At 46.3% G+C, this 20,917-nt stretch overlaps 1 protein-coding gene across 1 annotated transcript; it reads left to right on the top strand.

Moving 5' to 3' along the window:
* The first annotated feature begins 9,260 nt into the window (after window positions 1–9,260).
* LOC139567623 (keratin, type I cytoskeletal 13-like) lies at window positions 9,261–16,978 on the top strand. The gene is made up of 7 exons (XM_071388992.1): window positions 9,261–9,912; window positions 12,615–12,697; window positions 13,015–13,171; window positions 13,409–13,570; window positions 13,710–13,835; window positions 15,911–16,131; window positions 16,339–16,978. The coding sequence occupies exons 1-7, from the start codon at window positions 9,352–9,354 to the stop codon at window positions 16,535–16,537; spliced, it is 1,509 nt and encodes a 502-aa protein (XP_071245093.1). The 5' UTR covers window positions 9,261–9,351; the 3' UTR covers window positions 16,538–16,978.
* The last annotated feature ends 3,939 nt before the right edge of the window (window positions 16,979–20,917 follow it).

Raw genomic sequence — 20,917 nt, 5'->3', positions numbered from 1 at the left:
GGCAGGACCAAATCGGAAAGATAGGTAGGAGCAAGCACATGTAACGCTTTGTAGGTTAGCAGTAAAACCTTGAAATCAGCCCTTGCCTTAACAGGAAGCCAGTGTAGAGAGGCTAGCACTGGACTAATATGATCAAATGTTTTGGTTCTAGTCAAGATTCTAGCAGCCGTGTTTAGCACTAACTGAATTGTATTTAGTGCTTTATCCAGGTAGCCGGAAAGTAGAGCATTGCAGTAGTCTAACCTAGAAGTGACAAAAGCATGGATTCATTTTTCTGCATCATTTTTGGACAGAAAGTTTCTGATTTCTGCAATGTTACGTCGATGGAAAAAAGCTGTCCTTGAAACAGTCTTGATATGTTCGTCAAAAGAGAGATAAGGGTCCAGAGTAACGCCGAGGTCCTTCACAGTTTTATTTGAGACGACTGTACAACCATCAAGATTAATTGTCAGATTTAACAGAAGATCTCTTTGTTTCTTGGGACCTAGAACAAGCATCTTTGTTTTGTCCGTTACTATAGCTAACCTCTACCTGCCTTCACATTCAATTACTCAAGCTAACGTTTTCAGTATGACAGTAAACATTCCAAATTCCAAACCTACTCCCACAGTTTTTGACGCATAATCTCTGTCTCTCCCTGCCAATAGAAAGGCTCCCTGGAGAACACGCTGGCGGAGACGGAGGGTCGTTACTCCATGCAGCTGGGACGCCTCCAGAACCAAGTGACCAGTCTGGAGCAGCAGCTAGTGTCTCTCCGCAGCGACATGGAACGCCAGGGCCAGGAGTACAAGATGCTGCTGGACATCAAGACACGCCTGGAGATGGAGATCGCTGAGTACAGGAGGCTGCTGGACGGAGAAGCTAGCAGGTAAGGCAGGATGGGAAGACGGGTGACAAGGGTCCTTGAAACAAGTGAAAATGAATGAATGTCTCCTTCAACATTTGACTTTAGAAACAATTTTAATTTAAGTTCACCTTAATATGAGCCATTGTTACTTTTGACTTGAATTTACTGCTATGTGACCTTTAATAGATACTTATTATGATCATAGATGCTAACTATGCTAACCATGGGTTTCCCTTCCTCACAGCCTTGGCCTCATCTCCTCGAAATCTGGCCACAGCTCCTCCAGCTCCCACATCAGCTCTTCTAGCTCCGGCCTCAACTCCGGCCTCAGCTCCTCCGGCTCCGGCCCCACCTCCTCCACCAAAGGCAATGTGGTGATCATCGAAGCGGAAATAGTGGATGGAAATGTTGTCTCCTCAAGTGAAACCAAACTGGTTTGTTAAGGTCCCACACACACAGCGAGCACTGCTGTAAGCAACGGGTTAACCCCATAGAAATATAATTATTAGAATGGGTATAGGAAATGAGAGTGGAATATTGGAATATTACTGCTCCACAGTGCTTTGTTCATGCAACCTAAAATACAAAATTTCAATTTATACAAAGTCTTCGTCAGATGAAAAATCCCTATTTTCGTTATCTGTGTAATTTCTTTAGGCCAGTTCTGGTTTACTCTAGTTTAAGATGTGCATAACGTCCGTCTATACTTTCTAGAATGGCTATAGCCCCTCAGACACCCATCATGGAACATTGACTTGAATGGGGATTTATTTTCTGGTAATTCTATTTCTATGGTTAACACCTCCAGAACAACATATTCTATGACATCTGGATGGAACACCAACAACAGACCCCATTGTGAATACAATAAAGATGCTCTGACTTGCTGACACCATCATTCTGTTTTCTGTGTCTTTCAACTTGATGTATCTGATCTGGCATGCTCCTATACATCTGACTATCATATAGGTTGTCATCTTTTGCACATGAGGCCAATTGTATGGTCTTGAGAAAGCATATGTTTCAGTATGATCTTGAATATTTTTATGACATTCACTTGCACATTGATCTGATGATGATCTTAGAAATGTTGAAAGTTGTCAGCAACATTATATAATTCTATTTTTTAAAGACAAATTACGAGTTCTTAGATTCAGAGTTATATACGGTGTAGAGAGTGTTTGTGGAGTCATCTCTAGTGCTGGACACCATGTTTTGTTGGAAAGATTTAGATTTGAAAACAATTAATTTGAAATTTGATGACAGAATGTATCATCTATTACATCCATTCTCAAAGATTCATTTATGATAAAGAATGAATATCTCTATAACAAGTGAAACCACACAGTCCATTCTCATTCAACCACAATCGTTATTGATGGTTCTGTTGACAAATTATTACTTGATCTTATCCACATTCACATCGAGGTTCTGGGTGGTCTCCATCAGAACTACCATGTAGGTTTATGGAAGTAAGTCTGGTGCACAAGCCTCCTATTTTTTTATATTGAAGTCAATGTAGCCAGAGGAGGATGGAAAACAGCTGTCCTCCGGCTACACCAGGGTGCTACCATAGAGGGTCCTGTTGAGACTTCTGTACACCTTCATTGCGAAAGTGTGTTTTAGCTAATCAGGTATTTGGTGATGTGAGTATATGTAGCATAGTTTTTTTTTAAGTATAACTTCAGAATTTATAATTTTTTAGTATTTTTCTGAAGATCACTGAGTGGGGTGGTCCTCCTATTCCTCTGAGGAGCCTCCACAGTTACACAACATCAGTAGTCATTGGAGTTAGATGATGGTACAGTTCGCGTTGACAGATATGACTGTGGGAGACTTAGGAGAATTGGGAAACTCTTGAAAAGTTGAGTGCTCTACTCAAAGTGGTGCACAGCCATAAATCAAGATGCAGACCACATAAACACTACTTGGCCAAATGTATGTGGACACCTGCTCGTCGAACACATCATTTCAAAATCATGGGTATAAATATGGAGCTGGTCCCCCTATGCTGCTATAATAGCCTACACTATTCTTGAAAGGCTTTCCACCTGATGTTGGAACATTGTTGCAGGTACTTGGTTCCATTCAGCCACAAGAGCATTAGTGAGGTTGGGCACTGATATTGGGTGATTAGGCCCACAGCCGGCGTTCCAATTCGTCCCAAAGATGTTCAATAGAATGTCATTGTTTGCTGTGGCGTTAAGATATCCCTTCCCTGGAACTAAGGGGCCTATCCCAAACCATGAAAAGCAGCCCCAGACCACCAACATGCCGGTAGCGTTTTCCTGGCATCTTCCAAACCCAGATTCGTCCTTCGGACTGCCTGTTGGTGAAGCGTGATTCATCACTCCAGAGAACACTTTTCCACTGCTCCGTAGTCCAATGGCGATGAGCTTTACACCACTCTATCAGATGCTTGGCATTGCGCATGGTGGCCTTAGGCTTTTGCGCTGCTGCTCGGCCGTGGAAACCTATTTCATAATGCTCCCGCCTAACTGTTTTGTGCTGACCTTGCTTCCAGAGGTAGTTTGGAACTCGGTAGTGAGTGTTGCAACAGAGGACAGACTATTTTTACGTGCTTCAGCACTCGGCGGTCCCGTTCTGTGAACTTGTGTGGCCTACCACTTCGCGGCTGAGCCGTTGTTTCTCCTAGAGGTTTCGACTTCACAATAACAGCACTTACAGTTGACTGGGGCAGCACTAGCAGGGCAGACATTTGACAAACTGACCTGTTGGAAAGGTAGCATCCTATGACGGTGCCACGTTGAAAGTCACTGAGCTCTTCATTAAGGCCATTCTACTTCCAATGTTTGTGTATGGAGATTGCATAGCTGTGTGCTCGATTTTATACACATGTCAGCAACGGGTGTGGCTGAATTAGCCACATACCTTTTCCATGTAGTGTATGATAGATGATATAGTGATTTATTCATTCAGATCAATGTATTTAATCAAAAATGGAATGCATTCGCCTGGCACCTTGTTTGTGTGAACATGCCAATGTAAACTGACTGACTGACAACACCCTTCTGATTTTGTCACGCCCTGGCCTTAGTATTCTTTGTTTTCTTTATTATTTTAGTTAGGTCAGGGTGTGACATGGGGAATGTATGTGTTTTTGTAGTGTCTAGGGGTTGTTGTATGTGTATGGGGCAGTGTCTAGTGTAGTTGTCTATGTAAGTCTATGGTTGCCTGAGTGGTTCTCAATCAGAGACAGATGTCTTTCATTTGTCTCTGATTGGGAGCCATATTTAAGGCAGCCATAGGCATCATGCGTTTGTGGGTAATTGTCTATGTCTATGTTCTATGTTGCAAGTGTGCACTTAGTTCTTCTTAGCTTCACGATTGGTGGTTTTGTTCATTTTGTAAGTGTTTGTTTTTTCCTTCATTAAAAGAAGATGTCTTATTTTTCACACGCTGCGTTTTGGTCCTCCATTCAAAGTCAAGACGATCGTGACAGAATTACCCACCAAAACGGGACCAAGCAGCGTGTCAAGCGGCAACAGGAGCAATGCACACAGGATTTATGGCAATGGGAGCAGGATCTGGGCTACACTACGTGGGAGGAGATCGACAGGTGGGCGATCGACCCAGGGCGAGTGCCGGAGCCCGCCTGGGATTCTCTGGCGCAGTGCGAGGAGGGATACCGGCGAATGGAGGCAGCACGAAGACGCGGTACGAAGCCTGTGAGTCAGCCCCAAAATTTCTTGGGGGGGGGGGCTAAAAGGGAGTGTGGCGAAGTCAGGTAGGAGACCTGCGCATACTCCCTGTACTTACCGTGGAGAGCGAGAGTACGGGCAGACACCGTGTTACGCAGTAGAGCGCATGGTGTCTCCTGTACGTGTTCATAGCCCGGTGCGGGTTATTCCACCTCCCTGCACTGGCAGGGCTAGATTGAGGATTGAGCCGGATGTCATGAAGCCGGCCCAACGCATCTGGCCACCAGTGCGTCTCCTCGGGCCGGCTTACATGGCACCAGCCTTACGCATGGTGTCCCCGGTTCGCCTACATAGCCCGGTGCGGGTTATTCCACCTCCCCGCTCTGGTCGGGCGACGGGGAGCATACAACCAGGTAAGGTTGGGCAGGCTCAGTGCTCAAGGGAGCCAGTACGCCTGCACGGTCCGGTATTTCCGGCGCCACCTCCCCGCCCCAACCCAGTACCACCAGTGCCTACACCACGCACCAGGCTTCCTGTGCGTCTCCAGAGCCCTGTTCCTCCTCCACGCACTAGCCCTATGGTGCGTGTCTCCAGCCCATTACCACCAGTGCCTACACCACGCACCACGCCTCCTGTGCGTCTCCAGAATCCTGTGCGTCCTGTTGCTGCTCCCCGCACTAGCCCTGAGATGCGTGTCCCCAGCCCGGTACCACCAGTTCCGGCACCACGCACTAGGCCTAATGTGCGTCTCCAGGGTCCAGTATGCCCTGTTGCTGCTCCCCGCACTAGCCTTGAGATGCGTGTCCCCAGCCCGGTACCACCAGTTCCGGCACCACGCACCAGGCATACAGTGCGCCTCAGCCGGCCAGAGCTGCCCGTCTGCCAAGCACCGTCAGAGCTGCCCGTCTGCCAAGCACCGTCAGAGCTGCCCGTCTGCCAAGCACCGTCAGAGCTGCCCGTCTGCCAAGCACCGTCAGAGCTGCCCGTCTGCCAAGCACCGTAAGAGCTGCCCGTCTGCCAAGCACCGTCAGAGCTGCCCGTCTGCCAAGCACCGTCAGAGCTGCCCGTCTGCCAAGCACCGTCAGAGCTGCCCGTCTGCCAAGCACCGTCTGAGCTGCCCGTCTGCCAAGCACCGTCTGAGCTGCCCGTCTGCCAAGCACCGTCTGAGCTGCCCGTCTGCCAAGCACCGTCTGAGCTGCCCGTCTGCCAAGCACCGTCTGAGCTGCCCGTCTGCCAAGCACCGTCTGAGCTGCCCGTCTGCCAAGCACCGTCTGAGCTGTCCGCCAGACAGGATCAGCCCGAGCCGTCCGCCAGCCATGAGCAGCCAGGGTCGCCCGCCAGCCATGAGCAGCCAGGGTCGCCCGCCAGCCATGAGCAGCCAGGGTCGCCCGCCAGCCATGAGCAGCCAGGGTCGCCCGCCAGCCATGAGCAGCCAGGGTCGCCCGCCAGCCAGGATCTTCCAGTGCCGCCAGCCAGCCAGGATCTTCCAGTGCCGCCAGCCAGCCAGGATCTTCCAGAGCCGCCAGTCAGCCAGGATCTACCAGAGACACCGAAGCGGATATTGACAATGGTGGAGTGGGGGCCACGTCCCGCACCCGAGCCGCCGCCATATTAAGGCCCACCCCGGACCCTCCCTTTCTGTGTCAGGTTTTGCGGCCGGAGTCCGCACCTTTTGGGGGGGGTACTGTCACGCCCTGGCCTTAGTATTCTTTGTTTTCTTTATTATTTTAGTTGGGTCAGGGTGTGACATGGGGAATGTATGTGTTTTTGTAGTGTCTAGGGGTTGTTGTATGTGTATGGGGCAGTGTCTAGTGTAGTTGTCTCTGTAAGTCTATGGTTGCCTGAGTGGTTCTCAATCATTTGTCTCTGATTGGGAGCCATATCTAAGGCAGCCATAGGCATCACGCGTTTGTGGGTAATTGTCTATGTCTATGTTCTATGTTGCATGTGTGCACTTAGTTCTTCTTAGCTTCACGATCGGTGGTTTTGTTCATTTTGTAAGTGTTTGTTTTTTCCTTCATTAAAAGAAGATGTCTTATTTTTCACACGCTGCGTTTTGGTCCTCCATTCAAAGTCAAGACGATCGTGACAGATTTAGCATTGCTCAGAAAATACCATAATTTCACAATTGTAATAAGACACAGATGATACACTTTGGATTTGAATCCACTTCAACTAGATTGTGGTCTAGAAATTACTGCTTCAGGATGTCTTCTTTTAGACATACAGTTGAAGTCGGAAGTTTGCAGACACCTTAGCCAAATACATTCTAACTCAGTTTTTCACAATTCCTGACATTTAATCCTAGTAAAAATTCCCTGTTTTAGGTCAGTTAGGATGACCACTTTATTTTAAGAATGTGATATGTCAGAATAATAGTAGGGGGAATGATTTATTTCAGCCTTTATTTCTTTCATCACATTCCCAGTGGGTCAGAAGTTTACATACGCTCACTTAGTATTTGGTAGCATTGCCTTTAAATAGTTTAACTTGGGTCAAACATTTCGGGTAGCCTTCCACAATAAGTTGGGTGAATTTTGGCCCATTCCTCCTGACAGAACTCGTGTAACTGAGTCAGGTTTGTAGGCCTCCTTGCTCGCACATGCTTTTTCAGTTCTGCCCACAAATTTTCTATGGGATTGAGGTCAGGGCTTTGTGATGGCCACTCCAATACCTTGACTTTGTTGTCCTTGCCACAACTTTGGAAGTATGCTTGGGGTCATTGTCCATTTGGAAGACCCATTTGCGACCAAGTTTTAACTTCCTGACTGATGTCTTGAGATGTTGCTTCAATATATCCACATCATTTTCCTGCCTCATGATGCCATCTATTTTTTGAAGTGCACCAGTCCCTCCTGCAGCAAAGCACCCCCACAACATGATGCTGCCACCCCCGTGCTTCACGGTTGGGATGGGGTTCTTTGGCTTGCAAGCCTCTCCCTTTTTCCTCCAAGCATAAAGATGGTCATTATGGCCAAACAGTTACATTTTTGTTTCATCAGACCAGAGGACATTTCTCGAAAAAGTATGATCTTTGTCCCCATGTGCAGTTGCAAACCGTAGTCTGGCTTTTTTTGTGTGGTTTTGGAGCGGTGGCTTCTTCCTTGCTGAGCGGCCTTTCAGGTTATGTCGATATAGGACTCGTTTTACTGTGGATATAGATACTTTGTACCTGTTTCCTCCAGCATCTTCACAAGGACCTTTGATGTTGTTCTGGGATTGATTTGCACTTTTTGCACCAAAGTATGTTCATCTCTAGGAGACAGAACGCGTCTCCTTCCTGAGCGGTATGACGGCTGTGTGGTCCCATGGTGTTTATACTTGCGTACTATTGTTTGTCCAGATGAACATGGTACCTTCAGGCATTTGGAAATTGCTCCCAAGGATGAACCAGACTTGTGGAGGTCTATTTTCTGAGGTCTTGGCTGATTTATTTTGATTTCCCCATGATGTCAAGCAAACAGGCCCTGAGTTTGAAGGTAGGCCTTCAAATACATCCACAGGTATGCCTCCAATTGACTCAAATGATGTCAATTAGCCTGTCAGAAGCTTCTAAAGCCATGACATCATTTTCTCTACTTTTCCAAGCTGTTTAAAGGCACAGTCAATTTAGTGTATGTAAACTTCTGACCCACTGGAATTGTGATACAGTGAAATAATCTGTCGTAAACACTTGTTGGAAAAATTACGTGTGTCATGCACAAAGTAGATGTCCTAACTGACTTGTCAAAACTATAGTTTCTTAACAATACATTTGTGGAGTGGTTGAAAAACAAGTTTTAATGACTCCAACCTAAGTGTATGTAAACTTCCGACTTCAACTGTATTTGTTCATGCGAAGGAGGTCTGTTTGTTCCTACGTTGGGGATATTGTGTGTCCGGAAGAACCAGTTACAGAATTCCAATGGACAGGGGTTGAGTTCTGGGTGAATCTAGTGACTGTCAGTGGCTCTATGTGCTGTTGTGCTCGGCTCAGCTCGCTGTGACTGGGTTGTATACAGCCACATACAACCAGGAAATGATTTATGAATAATTAAAAGGCAAAGTAAGGTGAGGAGGTATATTTTAGTTTTTACAAACTTTAGACAAGTATTAGGGCAACATTTATCCATTGTTTTTGAACTGAGGCTGGACCACTCAGGAAAACTCAACACCTCTTGGAAAGCCGTTCTGGCATGTCTTTGGCATTAAAATATGTATAATTCTCCCGTTGTGAAATAAAAAGTTTAACCTGGGCTTTGCTCCTTTCATATTTATTTTGATCCTGACAAATTCCCCAGTCCCTGTCTTGGTACATATCAGGTAGAGGAGGTAAATAGCCATTCAGTGTTTCAAAAAATATGCTCAGAAAACATGGCAAAGTTCACCTGTCACAGCATGTCAAAGTTATACTGTGTGTATTGACTGACCTACCTGGGGCTAATAGAAGCAGGTTTGTTTATGCTTTCAACCAGACGCTATTACGGGAGAGGAATTCCATCTATTTATAGGTGCACTTTTATATGTTTCTGCAGGCAGACACCATATATAGAGTGAGATGGGGAGAGTGGAGTTGCACAACAATAGTATATTTTCAATATTTGCATATCCACACATACAGTACATATCTATCCTCTTCCATCTCCTTCTGCATCCTAGCATGTCAAAGTGTGGGGGAGGATCCCCTGCCCTACATGTGGTAAATCCCTTCTCTATTCCTCCCTTCTTCATCTCCCACCGATGTCCTACTCCCAACCTCCCTCCCTCCTTCTGCCCTGAGCAGCATAAAAAGGGAACTGTGGCTGGGCCGTGCACCACATTCTCTCTCCTCATCCCAGGCAGGCAGACTCCCTCTCAGCAGCCATGTCCTTCTCCAGATCTAGCATGTCCTACAGCAGCAGCGGCGGTGGAGGCGGATGTGGCACCATGTCCATGAGGTCTGGAGGTGGAGGTGGAATGGGTATGGGCTCCTCCCGCTTCTCCTCGATGGGTGGTGGTGGCGGTGGAGGAGGCCGCGTCACTGCCATGAGGGCCGGCAGTGTGTATGGAGGTGCAGGAGGCTCTGGGGTGCGCATCTCTAGCTCCTCGTTCGGTTCCGGCGGCGGAGGTGGTGGTGGCGGTTATGGTTTCGGCCTGGGAGGGGGTGGCGGCGGCGGCGGCGGCGGCGGTAGCGGCTTTGGTTTCGGCATGGGAGGGGGTGGTGGTGGTGGCGGTGGAGGCGACATTAATGTGTCGGCCAACGAGAAGGCCACAATGCAGAACCTGAACGACCGCCTGTCCACCTACTTGGAGAAGGTGCGCATGCTAGAGGCGGCCAACGCCGAGCTGGAGCTGAAGATCCGTCAGTTCATGGAGAGCAAGACGTCCCCCAGCGCTCGCGACTACTCTGGCTTCTACGCTATTATCGCCGACCTGCAGGACAAGGTACGTGTTGTGTTACGTAAGTGTTTCCTAGATGGCAAGAGCACTCAATAACGACATCACAGCATGTCAAAACATGATAATGTCTGGATTGTGACAATGTTATGCTTTATTAGAGAGTATAGGTACGGTGAACACATGTCAGTTACTGAGAGTGATAAATGACTATTGGAAAATGCAAAATGATATACATTTGTTATAATTGATTAAACCAAGATATTGCACAGAAGATAAATGACAAGACAGTATGCATATTTGCAGCTGAAGCATTGAAAATAAAGCAGATAATTGAAGCCAGTCCTTCCTCTCTCTTAAGAGCCCCTAGGCGATTGCAAAAGGTGCAATTAGTTTCTTTGTGTCATGTTTTACAATGTTCACAAAGATAACAGGTTCCCTGTAATGCTTCTATTAGCTATAATTTACAGTGCAGCTGAAACTCAGACCTGAGTGATTACAGTGTGATTTAACAGTTTGTGTGTACTGGGGTGGTGGTGGTGGCGGTGGAGGCGACATTAATGTGTCGGCCAACGAGAAGGCCACAATGCAGAACCTGAACGACCGCCTGTCCACCTACTTGGAGAAGGTGCGCATGCTAGAGGCGGCCAACGCCGAGCTGGAGCACCTCTCACCTCTCACCTCTCATGCTGTGACATGCTGGAGCACCAGCACCTCTGCTGCTAAAGCCAATTTCTACCACTCTAAATTCCAAGCATCTGCCTCTAACCCTAGGAAGCTCTTTGCCACCTTCTCCTCCCTCCTGAATCCTCCTCCCCCTCCTCCCCCCTCCTCCCTCTCTGCTGATGACTTCGTCAACCATTTTGAAAAGAAGGTCGACGACATCCGATCCTCGTTTGCTAAGTCAAACGACACCGCTGGTTCTGCTCACACTGCCCTACCCTGTGCTTTGTCCTCTTTCTCCCCTCTCTCTCCAGATGAAATCTCGCGTCTTGTGATGGCCGGCCGCCCAACAACCTGCCCGCTTGACCCTATCCCCTCCTCTCTTCTCCAGACCATTTCCGGAGACCTTCTCCCTTACCTCACCTCGCTCATCAACTCATCCTTGACCGCTGGCTACGTCCCTTCCGTCTTCAAGAGAGCGAGAGTTGCACCCCTTCTGAAAAAACCTACACTCGATCCCTCCGATGTCAACAACTACAGACCAGTATCCCTTCTTTCTTTTCTCTCCAAAACTCTTGAACGTGCCGTCCTTGGCCAGCTCTCCTGCTATCTCTCTCAGAATGACCTTCTTGATCCAAATCAGTCAGGTTTCAAGACTAGTCATTCAACTGAGACTGCTCTTCTCTGTGTCACGGAGGCGCTCCGCACTGCTAAAGCTAACTCTCTCTCCTCTGCTCTCATCCTTCTAGACCTATCGGCTGCCTTTGATACTGTGAACCATCAGATCCTCCTCTCCACCCTCTCCGAGCTGGGCATCTCCGGCGCGGCCCACGCTTGGATTGCGTCCTACCTGACAGGTCGCTCCTACCAGGTGGCGTGGCGAGAATCTGTCTCCGCACCACGTGCTCTCACCACTGGTGTCCCCCAGGGCTCTGTTCTAGGCCCTCTCCTATTCTCGCTATACACCAAGTCACTTGGCTCTGTCATATCCTCACATGGTCTCTCCTATCATTGCTATGCAGACGACACACAATTAATCTTCTCCTTTCCCCCCTCTGATAACCAGGTGGTGAATCGCATCTCTGCATGTCTGGCAGACATATCAGTGTGGATGACGGATCACCACCTCAAGCTGAACCTCGGCAAGACGGAGCTGCTCTTCCTCCCGGGGAAGGACTGCCCGTTCCATGATCTCGCCATCACGGTTGACAACTCCATTGTGTCCTCCTCCCAGAGTGCTAAGAACCTTGGCGTGATCCTGGACAACACCCTGTCGTTCTCAACTAACATCAAGGCGGTGACCCGTTCCTGTAGGTTCATGCTCTACAACATTCGCAGAGTACGACCCTGCCTCACGCAGGAAGCGGCGCAGGTCCTAATCCAGGCACTTGTCATCTCCCGTCTGGATTACTGCAACTCGCTGTTGGCTGGGCTCCCTGCCTGTGCCATTAAACCCCTACAACTCATCCAGAACGCCGCAGCCCGTCTGGTGTTCAACTTTCCCAAGTTCTCTCACGTCACCCCGCTCCTCCGCTCTCTCCACTGGCTTCCAGTTGAAGCTCGCATCCGCTACAAGACCATGGTGCTTGCCTACGGAGCTGTGAGGGGAACGGCACCTCCGTACCTTCAGGCTCTGATCAGGCCCTACACCCAAACAAGGGCACTGCGTTCATCCACCTCTGGCCTGCTCGCCTCCCTACCTCTGAGGAAGTACAGTTCCCGCTCAGCCCAGTCAAAACTGTTCGCTGCTCTGGCACCCCAATGGTGGAACAAACTCCCTCACGACGCCAGGTCAGCGGAGTCAATCACCACCTTCCGGAGACACCTGAAACCCCACCTCTTTAAGGAATACCTAGGATAGGATAAAGTAATCCTTCTAACCCCCCCCCCCTTAAAAGAGTTAGATGCACTATTGTAAAGTGGTTGTTCCACTGGATATCATAAGGTGAATGCACCAATTTGTAAGTCGCTCTGGATAAGAGCGTCTGCTAAATGACTTAAATGTAAATGTAATGTAATGTACTGTATTAGTGTGGAATTCCACGCATGCCCCATCCTGAAATGTTTTGCCATCCTTCACCTCTCAGATCCAGGCTGCAACCTGCTTGAACGGAAGCATCTATCTGAACATCGACAACGCAAAGCTCGCTGCAGACGACTTCAGAAACAAGTAAGTACACCCAACACCATCCACAGATACAGTACACTGCTGGTGCATTACATTAACCACATGGAATAACCCCAAATCTGTAAAAACCCTCATACTGTTTTTATTACATTTTGAGTTGAATCTACAAAAATAGAAACCAAATGACATTACCCTTCAGCTCCACCATAAACACACCCTCCCAACAGACATATCAGAAGCCTGGTGTTACTTTCTGATATTTAAACTTAATGGAATACTAGAATCTATAACCCCCCTGCTATACTCACAGAGGAACACATTCAGGCAGTTCTTTGACCTAAGCTCTCTCTATCTCTCAGGTATGAGAACGAGCTGGCCATGCGTCAGTCAGTGGAGGCGGACATCGCCGGGCTGAAGAGGATGCTGGACGAGATGACCATGGCCAGATCTGACCTGGAGATGCAGATCGAGGGGCAGAAGGAGGAGCTCATCTATCTCAAGAAGAACCATGAGGAGGTGGGTGTGGGCTGATGGAACATATCCATACAGTCCCTTAATGTATTACATCTATTGACCATGTCAACCTGCTATGGGTCTTCACTAGAACACCATTGCTGGCTTTCAAGCACATCTGTATCAAGCAATGGTGTTCAAATGTATAATGAAGACAGAGGGCAGGTCAAGTTGTTACCATCAGGCAGAGGTTAGTCACTTCTTAATCCTTTAAACTTACCCCTATGTTTTTCTCCACAGGAGCTGCTTGCCATGAGGACGCAGATGACTGGACAGATCAACGTGGAGGTGGACGCAGCACCACAGGAGGACCTGACCAGGGTCATGGCTGAGATACGGGAGCAGTACGAGTCTGTTAATGCCAAGAACCAGCGCGACCTGGATGCCTGGTTCCAGACCAAGGTAGAACCTCTAGAACCCCTAAACTATGTTCATGGTGTAGATGTTCCTTTACTTCTAGTTGGTAAAGATGTCACATTCTATCATGAGCTGAAATGTTGGTTTGTTCCTGTGATGATTGACCACTTATTGTGTTTTACAGACAGAGACGTTGAACCAGGAGGTGGCGTCCAGCACAGAGGTTCTCCAGACCTCCAAGTCAGAGATTTCGGATATCCGTCGCACACTGCTGGGCCTGGAAGCCGAACTGCAGTCACAGCTCAGCATGGTGAGCTGTAATTACAAACATCTGACCAAGAACCACAGTTTAGGGCACATTACTTACACAACTTTCTGCAACTTTGATCAATAATCAACATTTGACTCTTTCATTATTCTCTACCATCCCTCAAGTATCTCACTTTCACTTGGACTCTATCACTATCCCTCAAGTTGTTATAGCCAGAAATCAAATCAAATCAAATAATTTTTATTTATAAAGCCCTTCTTACATCAGCTGATATCTCAAAGTGCTGTATAGAAACCCAGCCTAAAACTCCAAACAGCAAGCAATGCAGGTGTAGAAGCACGGTGGCTAGGAAAAACTCCATAGAAAGGCCAGAACCTAGGAAGAAACCTAGAGAGGAACCAGGCTAAGAGCTGTGGCCAGTCCTCTTCTGGCTGTGCCGGTTGGAGATTATAACAGAACATGGCCAAGATGTTCAAATGTTCATAGATGACTAACAGGGTCAAATAATAATAATCACTGTGGTTGTCGAGGGTGCAACAGGTCAGCACCTCAGGAGTAAATGTCAGTATGCTTTTCGTAGCCGATCACATTCAGAGTAACTCTACCGCTCCTGCTGTCTCTAGAGGAGCAAGGAGTCATCAGGCCAGGTAGTCCTGAGGCATGATCCTAGGGCTCAGGTCCTCCGAGAGAGAGCGAGAGAGAGAGAGAAAGAGGGAAAGAAAGAAAGAAAAGTTAGGAAGAGAGAGAGAATTAGAGAGAGCATACTTAAATTCACACAGGACACAGGATAAGACAGGATAAATACTCCAGATATAACAGACTGACCCTAGCCCCCCGACACATAAACTACTGCAGCATAAATACTGGAGGCTGAGACAGGGTGGTCGAGGGCCAAACAGGCAGGATATATCCCCACCCACTTTGCCAAAGCACAGCCCCCCACACCACTAGAGTGATATCTTCAACCACCAACTTACCATCCTGAGACAAGACTGAGTATAGCCCACAAAGATCTCCGCCACGGCTCAACCCAAGGGGGCGTGCCAACCCAGACAGGAAGCTCACGTCAGTGACTCAACCCACTCAAGTGATGCACCCCTCCTAGGGACGGCATGGAAGAGCACCAGTAAGCCAAGTACTCAGCCACCGTAATAGGGTTAGAGGTGGAGAATCCCAGTTGAGAGAGGGGAACCGGCAAGGCAGAGACAGCAAGGGCGTTTCGTTGCTCCAGTGCCTTCCATTCACCTTCACACTCCTGGGCCAGACTACACTCAATCATAGGACCTACTGAAGAGATGAGTCTTCAATAAAGACTTAAAAGTTGAGACCGAGTCTACGTCTCTCACATGGATAGGCAGACCATTCCATAAAAATGTAGCTCTATAGGAGAAAGCCCTGCCTCCAGCTGTTTGCTTAGAAATTCTAGGGACAATAAGGAGGCCTGCGTCTTGTGACCGAAGCATACGTGTAGGTATGTACGGCAGGACCAAATCGGAAAGATAGGTAGGAGCAAGCACATGTAACGCTTTGTAGGTTAGCAGTAAAACCTTGAAATCAGCCCTTGCCTTAACAGGAAGCCAGTGTAGAGAGGCTAGCACTGGACTAATATGATCAAATGTTTTGGTTCTAGTCAAGATTCTAGCAGCCGTGTTTAGCACATTTAGTGCTTTATCCAGGTAGCCGGAAAGTAGAGCATTGCAGTAGTCTAACCTAGAAATGACAAAAGCATGGATACATTTTTCTGCATCATTTTTGGACAGAAAGTTTCCGATTTTTGCAATGTTACGTCGATGGAAAAAAGCTGTCCTTGAAACAGTCTTGATATGTTCGTCAAAAGAGAGATAAGGGTCCCGAGTAACGCCAAGGTCCTTCACAGTTTTATTTGAGACGACTGTACAACCATCAAGATTAATTGTCAGATTTAACAGAAGATCTCTTTGTTTCTTGGGACCTAGAACAAGCATCTTTGTTTTGTCCGTTACTATAGCTAACCTCTACCTGCCTTCACATTCAATTACTCAAGCTAACGTTTTCAGTATGACAGTAAACATTCCAAATTCCAAACCTACTCCCACAGTTTTTGACGCATAATCTCTGTCTCTCCCGGCCAATAGAAAGGCTCCCTGGAGAACACGCTGGCGGAGACGGAGGGTCGTTACTCCATGCAGCTGGGACGCCTCCAGAACCAAGTGACCAGTCTGGAGGAGCAGCTAATGTCTCTCCGCAGCGACATGGAACGCCAGGGCCAGGAGTACAAGATGCTGCTGGACATCAAGACACGCCTGGAGATGGAGATCGCTGAGTACAGGAGGCTGCTGGACGGAGAGGCTAGCGGGTAAGGCAGGATGGGAAGACGGGTGACAAGGGTCCTTGAAACAAGTGAAAATGAATGAATGTCTCCTTCAACAATTTTAATTTAAGTTCACCTTAATATGAGCCATTGTTACTTTTGACGTGAATTTACTGCTATGTGACCTTTAATAGATACTTATTATAATCATAGATGCTAACTATAATAACCATGGGTTTCCCTTCCTCACAGCCTCGGCCTCATCTCCTCGAAATCTGGCCACAGCTCCTCCAGCTCCCACATCTGTTCTTCTAGCTCCGGCCTCAACTCCGGCCTCAGCTCCTCCGGCTCCGGCCCCAGCTCCTCCACCAAAGGCAATGTGGTTATCATCGAAGCGGAAATAGTGGAGGGAAATGTTGTCTCCTCAAGTGAAACCAAACTGGTTTGTTAAGGTCCCACACACACAGCGAGCACTGCTGCAAGCAACGGGTTAACCCCATAGAAATATAATTACTAGAATGGGTATAGGAAATGAGAGTGGAATATTGGAATATTACTGCTCCACAGTGCTTTGTTCATGCAACCTAAAATACAAAATCAATTTATACAAAGTCTTCGTCAGATGAAAAATCCCTATTTTCGTTATCTGTGTAATTTCTTTAGGCCAGTTCTGGTTTACTCTAGTTTAAGATGTGCATAACGTCCGTCTATACTTTCTAGAATGGCTAAAGCCCCTCAGACACCCATCATAGTACATTGATTTATTTTCTGTTAATTCTATTTCTATGGTTAACACCTCCAGAACAACATATTCTACTACATCTGGATGGGACACCAACAACAGACCCCATTGTGAATACAATAAAGATGCTCTGACTTGCTGACACCATCATTCTGTTTTCTGTGTCTTTCAACTTGATGTATCTGATCTGGCATGCTCCTATACATCTGACTATCATATAGGTTGTCATCTTTTGCACATGAGGCCAATTGTATGGTCTTGAGAAAGCATATGTTTCAGTATGATCTTGAATATTTTTATGACATTCACTTGTACATTGATCTGATGATGATCTTAGAAATGTTGAAAGTTGTCAGCAACATTATATAATTCTATTTTTTAAAGACAAATTACGAGTTCTTAGATTCAGAGTTATATACGGTGTAGAGAGTGTTTGTGGAGTCAACTCTAGTGCTGGACACCATGTTTTGTTGGAAAGATTTAGATTTGAAAACAATTAATTTGAAATTAGATGACAGAATGTATCATCTATTACATCCATTCTCAAAGATTCATTTATGATAAAGAATGAATATCTCTATAACAAGTGAAACCACACAGTCCATTCTCATTCAACCACAATCGTTATTGATGGTTCTGTTGACAAATTATTACTTGATCTTATCCACATTCACATCGAGGTTCTGGGTGGTCTCCATCAGAACTACCATGTAGGTTTATGGAAGTAAGTCTGGTGCACAAGCCTCCTATTTTTATATTGAAGTCAATGTAACCAGAGGAGGATGGAAAACAGCTGTCCTCCGGCTACACCAGGGTGCTACCATAGAGGGTCCTGTTGAGACTTCTGTACACCTTCATTGCGAAAGTGTGTTTTAGCTAATCAGGTATTTGGTGATGTGAGTATATGTAGCATAGTTTTTTTTAAAGCATAACTTCAGAATTTATAATTTTTTAGTATTTTTCTGAAGATCACTGAGTGGGGTGGTCCTCCTATTTCTCTGAGGAGCCTCCACAGTTACACAACATCAGTAGTCATTGGAGTTAGATGATGGTACAGTTCGCGTTGACAGATATGACTGTGGGAGACTTAGGAGAATTGGGAAACTCTTGAAAAGTTGAGTGCTCTACTCAAAGTGGTGCACAGCCATAAATCAAGATGCAGACCACATAAACACTACATGGCCAAATGTATGTGGACACCTGCTCATCGAACACATCATTTCAAAATCATGGGTATAAATATGGAGCTGGTCCCCCTATGCTGCTATAATAGCCTACACTATTCTGGAAAGGCTTTCCACTAGATGTTGGAACATTGCTGCAGGTACTTGGTTCCATTCAGCCACAAGAGCATTAGTGAGGTTGGGCACTGATATTGGGTGATTAGGCCCACAGCTGGCGTTCCAATTCGTCCCAAAGATGTTCAATAGAATGTCATTGTATGCTGTGGCGTTAAGATATCCCTTCCCTGGAACTAAGGGGCCTATCCCAAACCATGAAAACCAGCCCCAGACCACCAACATGCCGGTAGCGTTTTCCTGGCATCTTCCAGATTCGTCCTTCGGACTGCCTGTTGGTGAAGCGTGATTCATCACTCCAGAGAACACTTTTCCACTGCTCCGTAGTCCAATGGCGATGAGCTTTACACCACTCTATCAGATGCTTGGCATTGCGCATGGTGGCCTTAGGCTTTTGCGCTGCTGCTCGGCCGTGGAAACCTATTTCATAATGCTTCCGCCTAACTGTTTTGTGCTGACCTTGCTTCCAGAGGTAGTTTGGAACTCGGTAGTGAGTGTTGCAACAGAGGACAGACTATTTTTACGTGCTTCAGCACTCGGCGGTCCCGTTCTGTGAACTTGTGTGGCCTACCACTTCGCGGCTGAGCCGTTGTTGCTCCTAGAAGTTTCGACTTCACAATAACAGCACTTACAGTTGACTGGGGCAGCACTAGCAGGGCAGACATTTGACAAACTAACCTGTTGGAAAGGTAGCATCCTATGACGGTGCCACGTTGAAAGTCACTGAGCTCTTCATTAAGGCCATTCTACTTCCAATGTTTGTGTATGGAGATTGCATAGCTGTGTGCTCAATTTTATACACATGTCAGCAACGGGTGTGGCTGAAATAGCCACATACCTTTTCCATGTAGTGTATGATAGATGATATAGTGATTTATTAATTCAGATCAATTTATTTAATCAAAAATGGAATGCATTCGCCTGGCACCTTGTTTGTGTGAACATGCCAATGTAAACTGACTGACTGACGACACCCTTCTGATTTAGCATTGCTCAGAAAATACCATCATTTCACAAATGTAATAAGACACAGATGATACACTTTGGATTTGAATCCACTTCAACTAGATTGTGGTCTAGAAATTACTGCTTCAGGATGTCTTCTTTTAGACATACAGTTGAAGTCGGAAGTTTGCAGACACCTTAGCCAAATACATTCAAACCCAGTTTTTGACAATTCCTGACATTTAATCCTAGTAAAAATTCCCTGTTTTAGGTCAGTTAGGATCACCACTTTATTTTAGGAATGTGATATGTCAGAATAATAGTAGGGAGAATGATTTATTTCAGCCTTTATTTCTTTCATCACATTCCCAGTGGGTCAGAAGTTTACATACGCTCACTTAGTATTTGGTAGCATTGCCTTTAAATTGTTTAACTTGGGTCAAACATTTCGGGTAGCCATGTGGTCCCATGGTGTTTATACTTGCGTACTATTGTTTGTCCAGATGAACATGGTACCTTCAGGCATTTGGAAATTGCTCCCAAGGATGAACCAGACTTGTGGAGGTCTATTTTCTGAGGTCTTGGCTGATTTATTTTGATTTTCCCAATGTCAAGCAAAGACGCACTGAGTTTGAAGGTAGGCCTTCAAATACATCCACAGGTATGCCTCCAATTGACTCAAATGATGTCAATTAGCCTGTCAGAAGCTTCTAAAGCCATGACATCATTTTCTGTACTTTTCCAAGCTGTTTAAAGGTACAGTCAACTTAGTGTATGTAAACTTCTGACCCACTGGAATTGTGAGACAGTGAATTATAAGTGAAATAATCTGTCGTAAACACTTGTTGGAAAAATTACGTGTGTCATGCACTAAGTAGATGTCCTAACTGACTTGTCAAAACTATAGTTTCTTAACAATACATTTGTGGAGTGGTTGAAAAACAAGTTTTAATGACTCCAACCTAAGTGTATGTAAACTTCCGACTTCAACTGTATTTGTTCATGCGAAGGAGGTCTGTTTGTTCCTACGTTGGGGATATTGTGTGTCCGGAAGAACCAGTTACAGAATTTCAATGGACAGGGGTTGAGTTCTGGGTGAATCTAGTGACTGTCAGTGGCTCTATGTGCTGTTGTGCTCGGCTCAGCTCGCTGTGACTGGGTTGTAAACAGCCACATACAACCAGGAAATTATTTATGAATAATTAAAAGGCAAAGTAAGGTGAGGAGGTATATTTTAGTTTTTACAAACTTTAGACAAGTATTAGGGCAACATTTATCCATTGTTTTTGAACTGAGGCTGGACCACTCAGGAAAACTCAACACCTCTTGGAAAGCCATTCTGGCATGTCTTTGGCATTAAAATATGTGTAATTCTCCCGTTGTGAAATAAAAAGTTTAACCTGGGCTTTGCTCCTTTCATATTTATTTTGATCCTGACAAATTCCCCAGTCCCTGTCTTGGTACATATCAGGTAGAGGAGGTAAATAGCCATTCAGTGTTTAAAACAATATGCTCAGAAAACATGTCAAAGTTCACCTGTCACAGCATGTCGAAGTTAAACTGTGTGTGTTGACTGATTGACTGACCTACCTGGGGCTAATAGAAGCAGGTTTGTTTATGCTTTCAACCAGACGCTATTACGGGAGAGGAATTCCATCTATTTATAGGTGCACTTTTATATGTTTCTGCAGGCAGACACCATATATAGAGTGAGATGGGGAGAGTGGAGTTGCACAACAATAGTATATTTTCAATATTTGCATATCCACACATACAGTACATATCTATCCTCTTCCATCTCCTTCTGCATCCTAGCATGTCAAAGTGTGGGGGAGCATCACCTGCC

This window comes from Salvelinus alpinus, chromosome 2 (assembly GCF_045679555.1).
Source record: "Salvelinus alpinus chromosome 2, SLU_Salpinus.1, whole genome shotgun sequence".
Lineage (NCBI taxonomy): Eukaryota > Metazoa > Chordata > Actinopteri > Salmoniformes > Salmonidae > Salvelinus > Salvelinus alpinus.
This window is presented reverse-complemented; position numbering and strand designations above follow the sequence as displayed.